This window comes from Zingiber officinale, chromosome 9B (assembly GCF_018446385.1).
Source record: "Zingiber officinale cultivar Zhangliang chromosome 9B, Zo_v1.1, whole genome shotgun sequence".
NCBI lineage: Eukaryota > Viridiplantae > Streptophyta > Magnoliopsida > Zingiberales > Zingiberaceae > Zingiber > Zingiber officinale.
In genome coordinates, this window is record NC_056003.1 from 111,773,348 (window position 1) to 111,789,979 (window position 16,632).

At 41.7% G+C, this 16,632-nt stretch overlaps 1 protein-coding gene across 2 annotated transcripts; it reads left to right on the plus strand.

The window, feature by feature from the left end:
- The first annotated feature begins 12,704 nt into the window (after nt 1-12,704).
- LOC122025769 lies at nt 12,705-16,106 on the plus strand. Of its 2 annotated transcripts, XM_042584642.1 has the most exons (5): nt 12,705-13,272; nt 13,348-13,428; nt 14,094-14,241; nt 15,066-15,327; nt 15,408-16,106. In XM_042584642.1, the coding sequence occupies exons 4-5, from the start codon at nt 15,247-15,249 to the stop codon at nt 15,927-15,929; spliced, it is 603 nt and encodes a 200-aa protein (XP_042440576.1). In that variant the 5' UTR covers nt 12,705-13,272; nt 13,348-13,428; nt 14,094-14,241; nt 15,066-15,246; the 3' UTR covers nt 15,930-16,106. The 2 variants fall into 2 exon arrangements, with proteins under 2 accessions (XP_042440576.1, XP_042440577.1); XM_042584643.1 differs by lacking the exons at nt 12,705-13,272; nt 13,348-13,428; nt 14,094-14,241 and adding an exon at nt 13,430-13,565.
- The last annotated feature ends 526 nt before the right edge of the window (nt 16,107-16,632 follow it).

Here is a 16,632-nt window from a genome sequence, read left to right on the forward strand (position 1 = left end):
AGAGATTATATGCTAGTTTACCAAGCAGACGATCTGCTTCCTGTGGGTTACACGGATTCAGATTTCCAATCAGATAGGGATAACAGTAAGTCTACATCAGGCTATGTGTTTACTTTAGGAGGTGGAGCAATTTCATGGAGGAGTGTTAAGCAGAAATGCGTTTTGGACTCAACCATGGAAGCTGAGTATGTAGCTCTGAGGCGGCTAAAGAAGCGGTATGGCTCAGGAACTTTCTAATGGACTTAGATGTGATTCTGGTTTGCCCAAAATCATCACAATTTATTGTGATAATAGTGGTGTAGTTGCAAACTCGAAGGAACCACGAGCCCATAAGGCAAGTAAACATATAGGCTACGTTCAGATGCGAGATATTGTGAAGCGAGGAGAAGTTGTCATCGCCAAGATTGCATCGGCGATAACCTGGCGATCCTTTCACTAAGGCCCTTCCGTGAAAGCTTTCGATCGGCATGTGGAGGAATGGGAATCGGATGTATGGTAGAAGATATGGCGACTTAGTCATTAGTATAAGTGGGAGATTGTTGGGTGTATACTGAAAGCCTAAGCTTTGTAAACATTCATTATGAATAAAGAATCACATTTGGTCAAATTGTCTACATTTGTTTGTAGTTGTTCATATAATTTATATTGTAGATAACATAGTATGTGATGTCACATGCAGAAGATGGTGTTATCAGTACCTTATAAATTATAAACAGTAGCTCACGACTAAAATGGAAAGGAACAAACCATTAGAAGGTCGTAGTGTAATTAGGTATTAGTTTATCTTGACTATATAATTACACTAGTACACTCAGAGTGTATTGAGTAGGACCATTAGAGGTCGTTTCTTTTATACTGACTTTATAAAGGAACAAGGACCTCAGTTATTATGGAAGTGTGTGCTCTTAATCCTAATATAATAACAAGCACATATGTTTGATATTTATTTCTTTAATTTATCAATGGGTGAGATTTAGTTCGATGAATCAATAAACCCGATAAGTTGGGAAATGGTATCACTTATAGTGTGTGTTGTTGATTATAGAAGGAAGCGTGTCCTAGAGATACTAGGTTGATAATGTCCTCAAGAGGAGCTCATAAAGATTGTCATGTTAAACCCTGCAGGTGGACTTAGTCCGACATGATAATAAGGTTGAGTGGTACTACTCTTGGACTTAGATATTAATTAAATGAGTTGTCAGTAACTCACTTAATTAGTGGACATTCGATATCTTAAACACAGGGAGACTAACACACTCATAATAAGAAGGAGCCCAAAAATGTAATTTGGGATTGGTGTGGTAGTTCAATGATAGTTCTCTAGTGGAATGAATTATCATTGATAAAATTAAGTTGTGTGTTCGGGGCGAACACGGGATGCTTAATTTTATCGGGAGACCAAAACCAATTCCTCCTCTCGGTCCCTATCGTAGCCTCTTATTTATAGAGTTCTATACCCACCTATACCCACCTTCTATACTCACCCAATAGGGGCCGACCAAAGCTAGCTTGGGAACAAGTTAGGGCCGGCCTAGGTATGAATTTGGGTGGTCGGCCCTAGCTTGAACCCAAGCTAGTGGGGGCCGACCAAATTAAATTAAAAAGGAATTTTAATTTTAATTTTTATTATGTGGAAGAAATAATTTATTAAAGAGAATTTAAATTAAAATATCTCTCTTATAAAAGATCTACAAAAGATTAAAGAAAGAGATTAGATCTCTTTCCTTATTTGTAGATTGGTGAGATATTTTATTTTTTTTTTAAAATTATTCACATGTTAATAAAATTAAAATTATAGAAATTTCCTTTTATTAACCATGAAGAGATTTTTAAAGAGAAATTTTATTTTTTAAAATTTCCGGAAACAAATTAGGAAGTTTTAATTTGTTGATTGAAACTCTCCTAATTTGCTCTTTTGATTGTGGCCGGCCATCACAAGGTTGATTGGGAAATTTTATTTTATTTTTCTCAATTAATTCATGTCAAGGAAAATTAAGGAAATTTTATTGTAATTAAATTTCCTAATTTGCCTAGGCCAAGGAATATAAAAGAAGGGGTGAGGGTGCCTTCATGAGATACAACATCTATTATTTCTCTCCCTCTTTTGTTCCTTGGTGTGGCTGGCCATCCTCTCCCTCTCTTCCTCTTGTGGTGGCCGAACCCTTCTCTTCCATTGGAGCTCTTGTGGTGGCCGGATACTACTCGGAGAAGAAGAAGAAGAAGGAGAGAAAGCTAGCATCTCTTGGAGCTTGGTTAGTGTTTTGTTTTTCTTCCTTGGTGAAGCTTCCTCTTTGTTGGCCGAACCTAGCTAGGAGGAGAAGAAGGTGATTGGTGGTTTCTCGTCTCGGAAGATCGTTGCCCACACAACGTCCGAGGTTAGAAGAGGAATACGGTAGAAGATCAAGAGGTTTTTCTACAAGGTATAACTAGTAATTTTTCTTTCCGCATCATGCTAGTTATTTATGGAAATAATACCAAATACAAGAGGCTTACATTCTAGAATTTCGAATATGTTTTTCGAAGTTGTGTTCTTTTGTTTTTTCTTTTCCTTGTGATTTGATTGTTCTCTTTGGTTAACCTAAAGTTATTTTAGGAAATTAAATATTATCTTTCTATAAAAGGTTTTGTCTAGTCGGTGGTGGTTGCTCCCATATCCAAGAAGGCCATGTGCCTCGCCACGTCAGTACTGGGAACCAATTATGGAAATTAATATTTAATGGAATTAATAACTTAAGGAGACTTGGGTCGAACGTGTTAAGTTCCACAGGAGATCCAAGTCAAACCCTAAAAGAACAAATAGATTAAGTTTTGGATCAAACGTGTTAAGTTCCGCAGGCGATCCAAAATTTAATTTAAAAGAACACATGGTAGCTAGGAAAAGGTTCAGACCTTTGTACAAAATTTTTGTACAGTGGAACCTATAGGTTTTCGAGTAGCAACCAACAACCACGACCGGTCGTGCTAGCCACCATGGGGTCGTGTCTGTTGGTGCAACCTTAGGTCAAGGTTGACCTGGTTGACCCGACTCAAGTTGACCTGACTCGAGGTGTATTTTGATATTTGACGAGAATAGAAAAGTTGTATCGTGATGTTTGACAAGAATACAAACGTGGGAGATTGTGGGTGCAACCTTTGGTCAAGGTTGACCTGGTTGACCCGACTTGAGTTGACCTGATTCAGGAAAAGTCCAAGTATGGAGACTTGGCACAGAAAAGTCCAAGCAGAAAGCTTGGCACGGGAAAAGTCCAAGTATGGAGACTTGGCACGGAAAAGTCCAAGTATGGAGACTTGGCATGGAAAAGTCCAAGCAGGGAGCTTGGCACGGGAAAAGCCCAAGTATGGAGACTTGGCACGGAAAAGTCCAAGTATGGAGACTTGGCATGGAAAAGTCCAAGCAGGGAGCTTGGCACGGGGAAAAGTCCAAGTATGGAAGCTTGGCATGGGAAGTCGGAGAGGGCTCGGTAGCTCGTTCTCCGGACCAGGTCAGAGAGGGCTCGGGAGCTCGTTCTCTGGACCAGACAAAGTCGGAGAGGGCTCAGTAGCTCGTTCTCCGGACTAGGTTAGAGAGGGCTCGGTAGCTCGTTCTCCGACTAGGTCAGAGAGGGCTCGGGAGCTCGTTCTCTGGACCAGACGAAGTTGGAGAGGGCTCGGTAGCTCGTTCTCTGGACCGGATGAGGAAGTCGGAGAGGGCTCGGTAGCTCATTCTCCGGACTAGGTCAGAGAGGGCTCGGTAGCTCGTTTTCTAGACCGGGAAGGCTTTAGGGTTTAGGGCTGGGAAGCTCTAAAACCTACATAGGCATTGGATCGGTATGTTGATCGATCCAGTGATACTTTGGTTTATCTGATCGGTCTGGTGACCGATCAGTAACCAAACAGAAGTGTACTGTGGGTTATCTGATCGGTCTGTAGACCGATCAGGAAGCGATGTTATCTGAGGAAGCGAGGGGATTCAGAGAAGGGGGGATCGGTCTGTGGACCGATCCACCTGTATCCTGATCGGTCCACAGACTGATCAGGGCTCTGCCTGATCGGTCCATAGACCGATCAGGGCCCTAAACCAACTCTCTATGAGAGTTGGGATCGGTCTGGGGACCGATCAGCCTAGGGCCTGATCGGTCCCCAGACCGATCAGGGATTTCCTGGACCGATCAGGCCATAGCCTGATCGGTCCAGGCCTAGCCGTTGAGTCACAACGGCTAGATTTCTGCTTCTTCTTTGTCTTCTTCACAGGTTCAGGATATAAAGGGCCTCTACATCAACAGTGCTGCTAACTACTGCTCTTCCTCCTTACTGCGATTTGAGCTTTGCTGAGCTCCTCTTTGCTGAAGCTTCGTGTGAGCTTCCCTCGACTGGTTGATCAGCTGCTGTTGACATCATCCGTGAAGTTGCTGCTTCATCAACGGACTCCAGTCGACGAGAAGAAGGCAAGCAAACTTGGTAGAGTGTATTTACATTCATATTATCCATTGTTTCTTGCTTTATTTCTTGTACTCCTTTATTGCTGTTGTAAAAGAGATTGTGGTGAGGTTTCTCCACCCAAAAGGAGTTCATATTAGCCGGTTATCCGGGGTCTCATCCACCGACGGATTGATAGGCTTCGTCCATCTTACGGACACGTCGAGGAGTAGGAGTATCATCTCCGAACCTCGTTACATCATCGTGTTTGAGGTTTGATCTTCTCCACCTTCGTTTCTACATTGTATTTCTGCTGCGCTAACCTAAATTGTAGGAAGAAACGAGAATTTGGGGTCGGCTATTCACACCCCCCCTCTCTAGCCGCTATCCAAAGGTCCTAACAAGTAGTATCAGAGCGAGGTTGCTCTTCGACGGATTAACACCCGGGGGAGCACAAGCTAGAGAATGGATCAACTTGGAGAAGACATCACGATTCCATCCTTCTACGATCGCGATGACTTCGCGTATTGGAAGGTAAGAATGAAGTATTTTATTATGACTAACCTAGCAAATTGGAATTGTGTACAAGTAGGTTTTATTCCTCCGGTGGATAAAGAAGGAGAACCTCTTGAGAAGAAGAAGTGGACGAAGCAACAAATCCACCGATCCATGATCAACGACGAGGTAACGAAAATCTTTGAATTTTCATTACCTAATGATGTCTTGCATAAGATAGGTGGATACAACGATGCCAAGGAGTTGTGGAACAACTTGGCTAAGTTCCATGAGGAGGGCTCCAATTCAAGTCATGAAGAGGAGTCAAGTGAGCCCAGTAGCTCACATCATGGAGGTATGGAATTAGAAGTTGAGGGCTACTCAACATCTAAGGAAGAATAGGAGAATAGTTCTTCATCAAGATTGGTGCAAGAAGAAGCCTCTACCTCCGGAAGGGATGAAGAAGAGAGTTTATGTTCATCCTCAACCCTAGGTAACTCAAGCAACTTAATTTCAAGTAAATTACATATAATGTGCTTAGAGTGTAGGGAATATGGGCATTACAAGAGTAAATGTCCAAAGAGGATTAGGAAGACTCCATCGGCACCAAAAGTCAAGGAAGCCGAAGTCCCGATACGCAAGGGCAAGGAGCACGTGGTGTGCTTCCAATGCAAGCAAAGGGGACATTATAGGAGCCAATGTCCGAGGGGGAGGCAACCTCACAAGGACAAGAGACCAAACACATCTATGGGGGGAGCTAAGGCAAACCCTAAGGTACCCTTTAAGGCACATTATTGCAATTCTAATAAGAAACATGCTAGTAGCTTTATTGCTATTGCCAATGATGATAAGCATGATAACCATAGAAACCGATACATGTGCTTAGGTGCCAAACATGTTAGTCTAGGTAAGGACGATACTAGAAATACCAATCCTAGAATTAACTCATCTAAGGTTAAGGAAAACCTAGATAGGAATCCCAAAACAACAAGACATATGCCTAGGAATACCTCAAAGAAAAATGACAAATTAAAACTTGAGGTATTAGAGAAGGAAAATCAAGTCTTGAGGTCAAGACTTGACACCTTAGAAAAGACTCTTAAGAATTTGGAGAAGTCAACTCTAGGGTCTAAGGGTCAAAAGCAAAAGTCCAAGGACATGAGAGGTTTGGGTCACAAACCTAAGTCTCAAGTGGTCAAGCCCACTTACCATAATGTTCCATTCGATTATGGAACAAGACCTAGGGCTAGGAAGACCATCACCAAGGTCACAAGGGGAGTCACCCCTAGAGTTGATCTTGATGAGTCCCAAATGACCAAGGCTTTAAAGCCTAGGAGGGTCATTAGGAGGGTTGCTAGGGAAGTCATCCCTAGTGAATATTTAGTGAACCCAATGAGCTCAAATAGGTTTTGGGTTTCTAGGAGCATGATTTCATCACGCTAGATGGTTTAGGGTGTGCCCATCTTATTTGGATAGGTAGTTAACCTAATCATGGCAAAAGGTGGCATTTTAGGAAGTTTCAAGGTATAACCAAGCCTTGAAAATGAAATTAAGAACTATTCCTAAGGTGATTAGGATGTGCCAACCACATTTGAGGAGTTTTCTAGGATCAATCTAATTGGCACATAGTGATCTAAAAATCTTTAGTATATGATTTTAGGTCTATTACATTTAGGAATATAGAATTTATGGCAAAATGATCAAAATTATCAAAAATGGCAACTAAGGCTAGAATTAGGTATTTTCTATACCTTTATATGTTATTTGCCATATATTGTTTGTCATATGCCATGTCATGACATCATATTTATTTTATTATCATTTGAAATGTCATGAGAATGCTTAGGTTAGTTATATGTCATGCCTTATTTAAGTTTCATACTTTATGACATGACATCATGACATTGGCACATGTTTTCACTTATGATATTATTTTATGCCATGTCATCATCTCTTGCATTTATGATCAATTAAATTGATTTAAGGATAAAACACAAGTTGATATGGAGATCAAATTGTTGTTTAGAAAATGCATGAGAACTTAGCTTAAGATGACCTAAACCCATATCTCACATCAAAATTGACTTGGATGTGTTTGATACACCTTAGATGTGTGTGAGATATTAGGATTATGAGTTAGGATCAAGGTGCATAGCTCTTGTACCTAGATGAGCCTAATTCTAAATTGAGGATCATAGGGAAAGCTTGTGTACAAGTCATGTACATTTAGCCCTAAGATTGTGGTCCTAAATTGAATGGTTTAAAATCATTTCAAAATTGATTTGAAAAACCTTGATGAAGCTTTTCTAGTGATAGCATTCATCATTGAGCAAGTTGATACAAAGATGGATTAACCTTGAGCTATTTCAAAGTTTTTCGAACTTTGTATCAAGATTTGAAAATGGAAGTTATTTTCATAGAAAACTATTTTTCCATGATAATATATGTTATGAGGAATGTATCCTCAAAATTTTACAATTTTTGGAATTTTCTGTGAATTTTTAGGGGTTTCTGAATTTCGGGAGAAAAATCAGAAATTCCTATCAAAGCTTTGTGGACCGATCAGAGGGGATGTTGATCGGTCTGGTGGCCGATCCAGTAAGGGGCTGAGCGTGTCAAAATGCTGATTTTCGACTGATTGTCTGAAATTTCAGCTGGAAATTGGTATTTTAGATTTCTAAAGGATTGAAACTCTCCAAGACATTGTTGGTGCAATGGTCAAGGGGGAGTTGACCTTTAGGGGGAGTTTTACCTATTGGTCAAACAGGAGTTGACTTTTAGGGGGAGTTTTTACTCGATTTCTGAGGATGAATGATATGAGATTATCACTATGTTGATTGTTGTATTTAGTATCAAGGGAGAGATTAAGGGTTTCAATGAAAGGTATGAGACTTTCATTAGGAAGAAACTCTTGACCTTGATTCACTCTTTTTGATGTGTGTCAAAAAAGGGGAGAATGTCTAGAGAATGTTCAAGGAAGAACATTGAAATTTGGGGAGAATGCTCAAGGAAGAGCATTGGAGAACTATTGGAAAACCTAAGTTAGGTTATCAGGTTAACCTAACTTGATTATGGTTTTTGTCAAACATCAAAAAGGGGGAGATTGTTGGTGCAACCTTAGGTCAAGGTTGACCTGACTCGAGGTGTATTTTGATGTTTGACGAGAATAGAAAAGTTGTATCTTGATGTTTGACAAGAATACAAACGTGGGAGATTGTGGGTGCAACCTTTGGTCAAGGTTGACCTGGTTGACCCGACTTGAGTTGACCTGATTCAGGAAAAGTCCAAGTATGGAGACTTGGCACAGAAAAGTCCAAGCAGGGAGCTTGGCACGGGAAAAGTCCAAGTATGGAGACTTGGCACTGAAAAGTCCAAGTATGGAGACTTGACACGGAAAAGTCCAAGCAGGGAGCTTGGCACGGGAAAAGCCCAAGTATGGAGACTTGGCACGGAAAAGTCCAGTATGGAGACTTGGCACGGAAAAGTCCAAGCAGGGAGCTTGGCACGGGGAAAAGTCCAAGTATGGAAGCTTGGCATGGGAAGTCGGAGAGGGCTCGGTAGCTCGTTCTCCAGACCAGGTCAGAGAGGGCTCGGGAGCTCGTTCTCTGGACCAGACGAAGTCGGAGAGGGCTCGGTAGCTCGTTCTCCGGACTAGGTCAGAGAGGGCTTGGTAGCTCGTTCTCTGGACTGGATGGAGTCGGAGAGGGCTCGGTAGCTCGTTCTCCGGACTAGGTCAGAGAGGGCTCAGGAGCTCGTTCTCTGGACCAGATGAAGTTGGAGAGGGCTCGGTAGCTTGTTCTCCGGACTAGGTCAGAGAGGGCTCGGTAGCTCGTTCTCTGTACCGGATGAGGAAGTCGGAGAGGGCTCGGTAGCTCGTTCTCCGGACTAGGTCAAAAAGGGCTCGGTAGCTCGTTTTCTAGACCGGGAAGACTTTAGGGTTTAGGGCTGGGAAGCTCTAAAACCTACATAAGCATTGGATCGGTCTGTTGACCGATCCAGTGATACTTTGGTTTATCTGATCGGTCTGGTGACCGATCAGTAACCAAACAGAAGTGTACTGTGGGTTATCTGATCGGTCTGTAGACCGATCAGGAAGCGATGTTATCTGAGGAAGCGAGGGGATTCAGAGAAGGGGCGATCGGTCTATGGACCGATCCACCTGTATCCTGATCGGTCCACAGACCGATCAGGGCCCTAAACCAACTCTCTGTGAGAGTTGGGATCGGTCTGGGGACCGATCAGCCTAGGGCCTGATCGGTCCCCAGACCAATCAGGGATTTCCTGGGCCGATCAGGCCATAGCCTGAGCGGTCCAGGCCTAGCCGTTGAGTCACAACGGCTAGATTTCTGCTTCTTCTTTGTCTTCTTCACAGGTTCAAGATATAAAGGGCCTCTACATCAACAGTGCTGCTAACTGCTAACTACTGCTCTTCCTCCTTACTGCGATTTGAGCTTTGCTGAGCTCCTCTTTGCTGAAGCTTCGTGTGAGCTTCCCTCGACTGGTTGATCAGCTGTTGTTGACATCATCCGTGAAGTTGCTGCTTCATCAACGGACTCCAGTCGACGAGAAGAAGGCAAGCAAACTTGGTAGAGTGTATTTACATTCATATTATCCATTGTTTCTTGCTTTATTTCTTGTACTCCTTTATTGCTGTTGCAAAAGAGATTGTGGTGAGGTTTCTCCACCCAGAAGGAGTTCATATTAGCCGGTTATCCGGGGTCTCATCCACCGACGGATTGATAGGCTTCGTCCACCTTACGGACACGCCGAGGAGTAGGAGTATCATCTCCGAACCTCGTTACATCATCGTGTTTGAGGTTTGATCTTCTCCACCTTCGTTTCTACATTGTATTTCCGCTGCGCTAACCTAAATTGTAGGAAGAAACGAGAATTTGGGGTCGGCTATTCACACCCCCCTCTCTAGCCGCTATCCGAAGGTCCTAACAGTGTCAACCTCTAGATTGCACTGCAGACCAAATTTTGAATTGCCATAACTTTTATTTTGATTTGAGCTAGGTCGTACCACCTATTAAAGTTTAGATAATTTTAAGATTTACAATTTTGATTCAGGGTCCAACCCAAGAAAATCGAATTTAAGGGTCAAAAAATCCGTTTTGGAAGAGCCTAACAAATCTGTAGATTTGGACAGCTTGGGGAAGATATAAAAGGATAAAGGAAACCCTTCTTGGGATCATCTCCGATCAAGGGGCTCCACCCTTTCCTTTGGAGAGGGTTTTGCCTTCTAGGGGAAATCCTAGAGCAATTATCTTCATCTCTCTAGATGATTCGTCCACCTTCAGAACAATGATTTCATCTAAGAAAATCGACAACACATTGATAAACATTCTCTTCTCTTTATCTTGTGTATTGAGTTGTAAATTGCTATTTTCTTTGTCTCTTGGTTGTATTTCCTTTACATAGAGTAGATCCTTGGATTCTAAGAGTAGAGAGTAACTATGATGTAATTGTTGATGCATGAACTATGTATTTGGTCATTTCCATGTCCTATGATATGTTTGTTTGTGGTCCAAGCCTACTATGTATACATGAACTTAATGCCAAAAGCACAAGATTGGTATTCCATGAGGTGCGGGGATGAACCAAAGGGAGAATCCAATCCTCCAACTCGTAAAAACCTAAGGCGTGGAGAGTCGCCTATGAAAGTATATTTGTATGTCACGAGGAGTAATAGGCTATCATAGAACTTAATGGATCAGATCCAATTCGTTGCCACACAATAAGAGAAGGCAACTCGGGGGGGTTGTGAGATCACGTGATAGGGATCTCTTTAAGAAAGCAGTCCCTCAGCTTTGTCGCTCTGAAAGTAGATGACGAATTGGAACAGATACATTAATGTAGTCTCAAAAGTTCACATCGGATATCATAAGATAATCTACCTACATAAATAATAATTGAGGATAGAAAACTAAACATAGATTAGGTGTTACAAGCATTATAGTGAAACCGAAGTCCTAAAATCTTTTCCACCAATTCTAACTTCTCCCTTCGGCCATTTGCTTTCTCTTGACCTTCTCTGCTCTAAGCCCTCTCTCAAACCTCTCTCTTGCTCTCTCAACTCTCTGTCTCTCTTTCTCTCTTGCTCTCGTGACTACACACAATCTTGATCATCTAGATAACTTGCTTTGTGAACTTAGCTAATGTTTAATCAACAACCCTTGTGAATTGATATTTTATTACTTGATGATAAAAATATGTACTTGTAGTTTACACACATCAACCACCTGGGTGAGTCCTTGCTTGATAGAGTTGCATTGATTATGTATGGCTATCCTAATCTGTAGGAGGCGCTTGGTGAGTGGTGAATCTGACTTTTTCGATTGTCATGTCCACAAGTTGGAGTTTTGGAGGTATTGGTGATGAATCCAATGCACCCACAGCGACTCCTTGCCCCTCTGGATGTTCCACAATATCTTTGACGACAGTGCTGAATTCCAGGATTGCAGGTCATGTAGTCCATAACCCCCATCTTCTTTCTTCAAACACACAGTAGCCTAAGAGATTGGTGGATGATTAATTAACCAAACAAAGGCCTCGTAGGTGGCATGTATTTTGTCGATCACTACACTCAGAATAGGTAGAATGGAGAGCCAAAAACATTCAATACCATGTAGGACTATCTTTATCAACTCAAGTTTGTCAGCAGAGGACAACGTGTACTTGGGCCATGAGATTAATTTTCATGTGATTGCTTTAGTCTAAGGCGTTGTAGTTGCTTGTCCGAAGTTTCTCCACTATAAGGGGATGCCTAAATAGCGGAACGAAAAGGACCCTTGCTAAAATCCTATAATCTATTGTAATTTGTCCGCTGTTTGGTTTGAGATCCTTTATGTGATCAAGCTGGATTTGTTCAAGTTGGGATGGAGTATGGCCATGCCCCCAAAATTTCTGAGGCAATCGATCATCAAGGTGATAGTTGATTCATCTGCTCGCATGATGAGGAGATCATTCGGGTCTGCCAAGTGTGTGATCCTAATACTTTCACACATTGGATGAAACCGGAAGCCTAGCTATTGTGATGTTCTCAAGCATTTTGAAAAGGACCTCTACACAAAGCCCGAAGAGAAAAGGAGGGGGGGGGGGGGGGGGGCCCCCTTGCTTGAGTCCTCTCTTATCTCTAAAGAACCCATGCATTACCTCATTTATTATGACGGAGAAGGTGACGTTGGTGACACACTCCATGATCCATAAGGTGTACTTTCGTGAGAATCCAAAGTAAAGATGACAATGGGTCGCATTTGGATCTCTATACCCACTAGGTATAAGATATCCATCCTCATATCCATACTCATTAAAGGATTAGATATTTTTCTATACTAATAATTTTTTTTTCTATCCAACGGTCATCTGTCATTGTTCAGGTTGGATATGTATCGATAAATTCTTTCATATCTATTTTATTCAGATTAGATATGGAATTTTTCATTAAATTTGAATAAAATTATCATCTCTAATCTAAAGCGTTGAAAGGCAGCGCCAAAAAACGACCGATTCACAGCATCAAAGGCCTTTTGGAGGTTGACCTTGAGGGGGAAGCGATAGGTCAATAGTCCGCCACAAATGGAGCATGCTCAGTTTTGGGTACCATAACCAGCAGAGTGTGGTTCCACTTTTTGAGCAGGCTGTCGGAGACGAACAACTCCTTCATTGCAGCGTACACGCCCATCTTGACAGTTTGCCACGCTTCCTCGAAGAATGTTGATCCGTAACCGTTCGGTCCCGGGGCTCTATCATTGCCCATGTCTAAGAGGGTTGTCCTAATCTACTCATTAGTGGATCGGGGCCGTGGGTCCTCTGTAAGCACCGGACCAGCAGTTTTCCAAAGCGTGTGATAAATTACTCCGCAACCACCTGTGTACTTGTTGTTCGCGTCTCTCATGCTTCTTCGTAACATGTGTCCCATTAATTCGAAGGAAGAATGATTTTGAATTTATTGTACGAGTTTCCGGCTTCAAAAGGCGGCTTTAATTTGCTCCTCGAACACAAACCATCATGAAGAGGGCATGCAGTTGCTTCGCGGATTGATGGAACTATGTAAAAGAAGCCTCTGCTTTTGAAGAGAAGATAAGAGAAGAGCCGAGCTGCTTTTGAGAAGGCCCATGGCGATGGCCGTACGCCTCTGTTTCTCCTCTCACCGGCAACGCGTGCTCCGATGTCGGCCTCTTTGAGCATGACCTCACCATGTGCTCCACTTAAAGGCATTAGCCCACAACGCAGTCCTCCTTTTGCCCACGGCCATCATATGGCCTCTGTCCACGTTGCCCTGGACACCTTTGTCAGTACACTCCCAGGACACTTCCCCGAAAAAACTGTGCCTTTGCTCCTCCCAAAGAGATGGATTGATGCCGGGAATTGTTAATTGCGGTTGCTTGTTTTCAGTGACTTTGCTTCCGTTGTAATCCATCCACTGACTCGCTTTCAGTGCTGTTTTCTCTGCAGATTAGGCGTTTGAGAGAATGCCGCATGGCTCTTTTGCATGCTTGGGTCCAGCACGAGACTGCCTCGCTCGTCATCATCATGGTTTGTTTGGATCTCAATATTTTAGCCTATTCATTATGTGGTCAGCGTTGCTCGGTCAAATCCGTTTGCATAGGCATCATTGGCACAATTAAAATAGCATTATGAACTGCTCAGCCCCTCTTCAGGCCTACTCCATGGTAAAGAATCAATCTATCCAGTTCATCTCCTTCCAAAATTTGAATGGAATTATGGAAACATCATTAATTGGTTTTATGCTCAGGAAGTTGGATCATTTAATATATATAAAAAAGAATCTGTTATAAGAAAATGAGTGGTAGAATGACCAACTTCCAAAGTCATCGCCATCCTCTTATTCTGCTGATATTTGTAAAGTAGTAATCTTGTCTGTTGGCCATTAAGTGCGTCACTGTGCATATTCTCTAAAAATTAGATCTGTCACATTTTAACAATAGGATAAGGACAAATTTAGGCACAGGACATTTGTAGACGCAGACAATTGTCTGTGATCGTAGATCCTAATGCACATGTGAGGCTGGTTAGCATAGCATGTTTCTCCAATGCAGTAACAACAAGCCGCCTTATTTTAGTGTTGTGTCCTTTGTAGCCATTGTCTGGTGCATCTTTTCTCTCATGCTCCTGAATGATAATAAATTATTCAGTTGAGAGGCTGCCAAGAAAACCTTAAATGCTTCATGTCTTACCAGGTTGGGGTGGAAGGGAAGTGCTGCTTTGTCCAAAGGAACACTGGCCTAAGGGAGATAAGAGCAGAGAAGGGCCAGAGTTCCTCACTGAAGCATATCCATTGTTTCTGCCTCATCATAGCACAATCTATCTGGTGATAGATAGTCACAGGTCAGGGTCCATATCAGCTCCACTTAAGTTCTCCTCTTTTGTCAGTCATCAGCTCTGGCTATCCCCCCCTTTGATTGCATCCAGGGCTGTTGCATTTTGAAGCAGTAAGGAATTTTCTGCATTCAGAGACAGTTCCTGCTCTGGGGAGTAGAAGCATATGCTTCTGTGAACCTCCTGAGACTTTTATGCTCTTCGAATTCTTGAATTCTTCTGTTGAGTATTAAATTTTGCACAAGGCAAGGCAAGGGCAGGGCAGAAATTAAGCTGATTTATGTCATTTTTCCTCTTTGATATATTCTTTTCTAAGCTTCATCAAAAATGTTGCTCAGTTGCCTTTGCTTAGTGCAAATTCTTTTACTACCACATAGTGAGATAGAACAGAATCTTACCACACAAAGAAGCAACAACAAGTGAATCCTCGAATGCATTTTTATCCCTATGAATTAAAACAATTGCAGGGTAATGCTTTTTTGGTTCAGTTGTATTGTCAGAAACCCAGTCAATTTTGTTAAAGAAACATCATTCACTTCTTTTCTATTGTTGTTGAAATAGCCAATTGTTTCTTATTGGAGGAAATCATATTGTGACATTGAATTGCATGAAGTAAGGTGGTATTTAAATTTGATCTAGAAGCTTAGTGGTTGTTTAAGATATCAATATGGATCTCAATCAATTGATCTTATTAAATATGTACAGCATGTGGAAATGTACAGTAATGGCTGTGAATTTGAGGCATGTGATGAAAGTCCATCACATCAAGCCATATATTCCTTACAAAAAATCAACCAATAATGGTGCATAATGTGGAATCTGGATATGTGCAGGCATAAGTCCAAACCCTGATGCTGATAGATTTTTAGCATAATTGGAGTGAAATGTGAAGCAACAACATCCGCACCCTCGACAAATTGGTAAAAAGAGAAAAGGATAGCCAAACTGTCAGCTTCTTTCCCTGCAGTTTCAAGAGGAGCTTATTGGTAGTCCAATCTATTTCCGTAAACGATCATGGAGAGGTTCCTGAGGAAGTATGATAGAGAATGCATGAAGATGATGATGATGAAGCATGAAGAGACCTTCAGGCAACAGGTTTTGATTCTCTTCTCCGCCTCCATAGATTTAACTTAACTAAGCGCACACAAGTTGAATTTGGATTGCTCCTCTATCAGGTCCACGAACTCCATCGGTTGTATAGAGTTCAGAAGCTACTAATGAGAGACGTGAAGGACAATGAGCTGAAGTCACAGAGTTTCACCAATTTCACTCACTCTAACCAGCTTGGTGAACAAAAGAATGTCCCTGGCTCATGCCTACTTAGTAATAGCCACAAGGAACTTAGGCTACTGCACGGGCGGCGGGTGCTTAATCTTGAACTTCCTGCTGATCAGTACATAGAAAGAGCTGAAGAAGATGGCGGCGACATAGAGCTGGCACTGACTATAGGAAACAACTGGAGGAAGGGAGATGAGGTATCTTTCACTTCTGATGAGGCAGCAAGCTTTTCCTCATCATCAACCGAGACTGGAGGGTTGAAATTAAGTGGGAATGGATGGGAGCTGCCGGGGATGGAAGAAGGAAACTTTTGCTATGACAGCAATAGGAAGAATGGATATGAGATGGAAGGAGTGAGAGAGGAAAGTCTGAAGCAGCCTTCCTGGCACATCCAGTGCTTGAGTCTCAAGATGGCTTGATCATGTTACTGACTTCAGGAGTGTGTGTTTGTTTCTCGTTTGGCAATGAATTGAAAGCATTTCTTTTCTTAGATAATATAGTTTGATGCAGGTCAACACAATTATCCTGTCCAGAGTATTTTTCAAGTGTACCACACCACCAAAATGATAGTAACTAATGCAACTAGAAGTGAGCTAACAACCACAACTTATTTGCGTCAAGTGGGATTCACAAAAATATAGTGACTTCTGAGGGTCAATAAAGGAAATAAGATAAGTGAAGAGCAAACTATGACGGTAGATAAAGATTTAAGTATTCACTATGAGGCTGATTTGAAATCAACTTGCTGGGCAGTAAACGAGCCAAGCCGAGACAAACTTTGTGTTGTCCAAGCTTGTTTGACAAGGTAACGGAGTTAAGCCAAACTAAGTCAAAAATAAATAAGTTATTGATGGTTGTTCAAGTTTGGTTTGATTTTACTAAGTCAAAAATAAATAAGTTATTGATGGTTGTTCAAGTTTGGTTTGATTTTTTTTTATAAGTTTAAGCTTGATTTCAGTTTGACTTGATTTTGATTTGTTTAGATGTTATCGAGTTCTTAGTTTGAGTTTGTTTGACTTTTTTAAATTTGTTTGGTTCATTAATAAATTTGATAAGAACTTTGTTGATAAACATGATTCATAAATTTTGTTCATGAACATTGTTCACGAATAGTTCATAATT

Bases quoted from the DNA above. Each gene is read 5' to 3' on its own strand.
- LOC122025769 (XM_042584642.1), top strand. From the start codon at position 15,247: ATGGAGAGGTTCCTGAGGAAGTATGATAGAGAATGCATGAAGATGATG. The intron at 15,328-15,407 runs GTTTTGATTCTC...CTCCTCTATCAG, and splicing joins AAGAGACCTTCAGGCAACAG to GTCCACGAACTCCATCGGTT.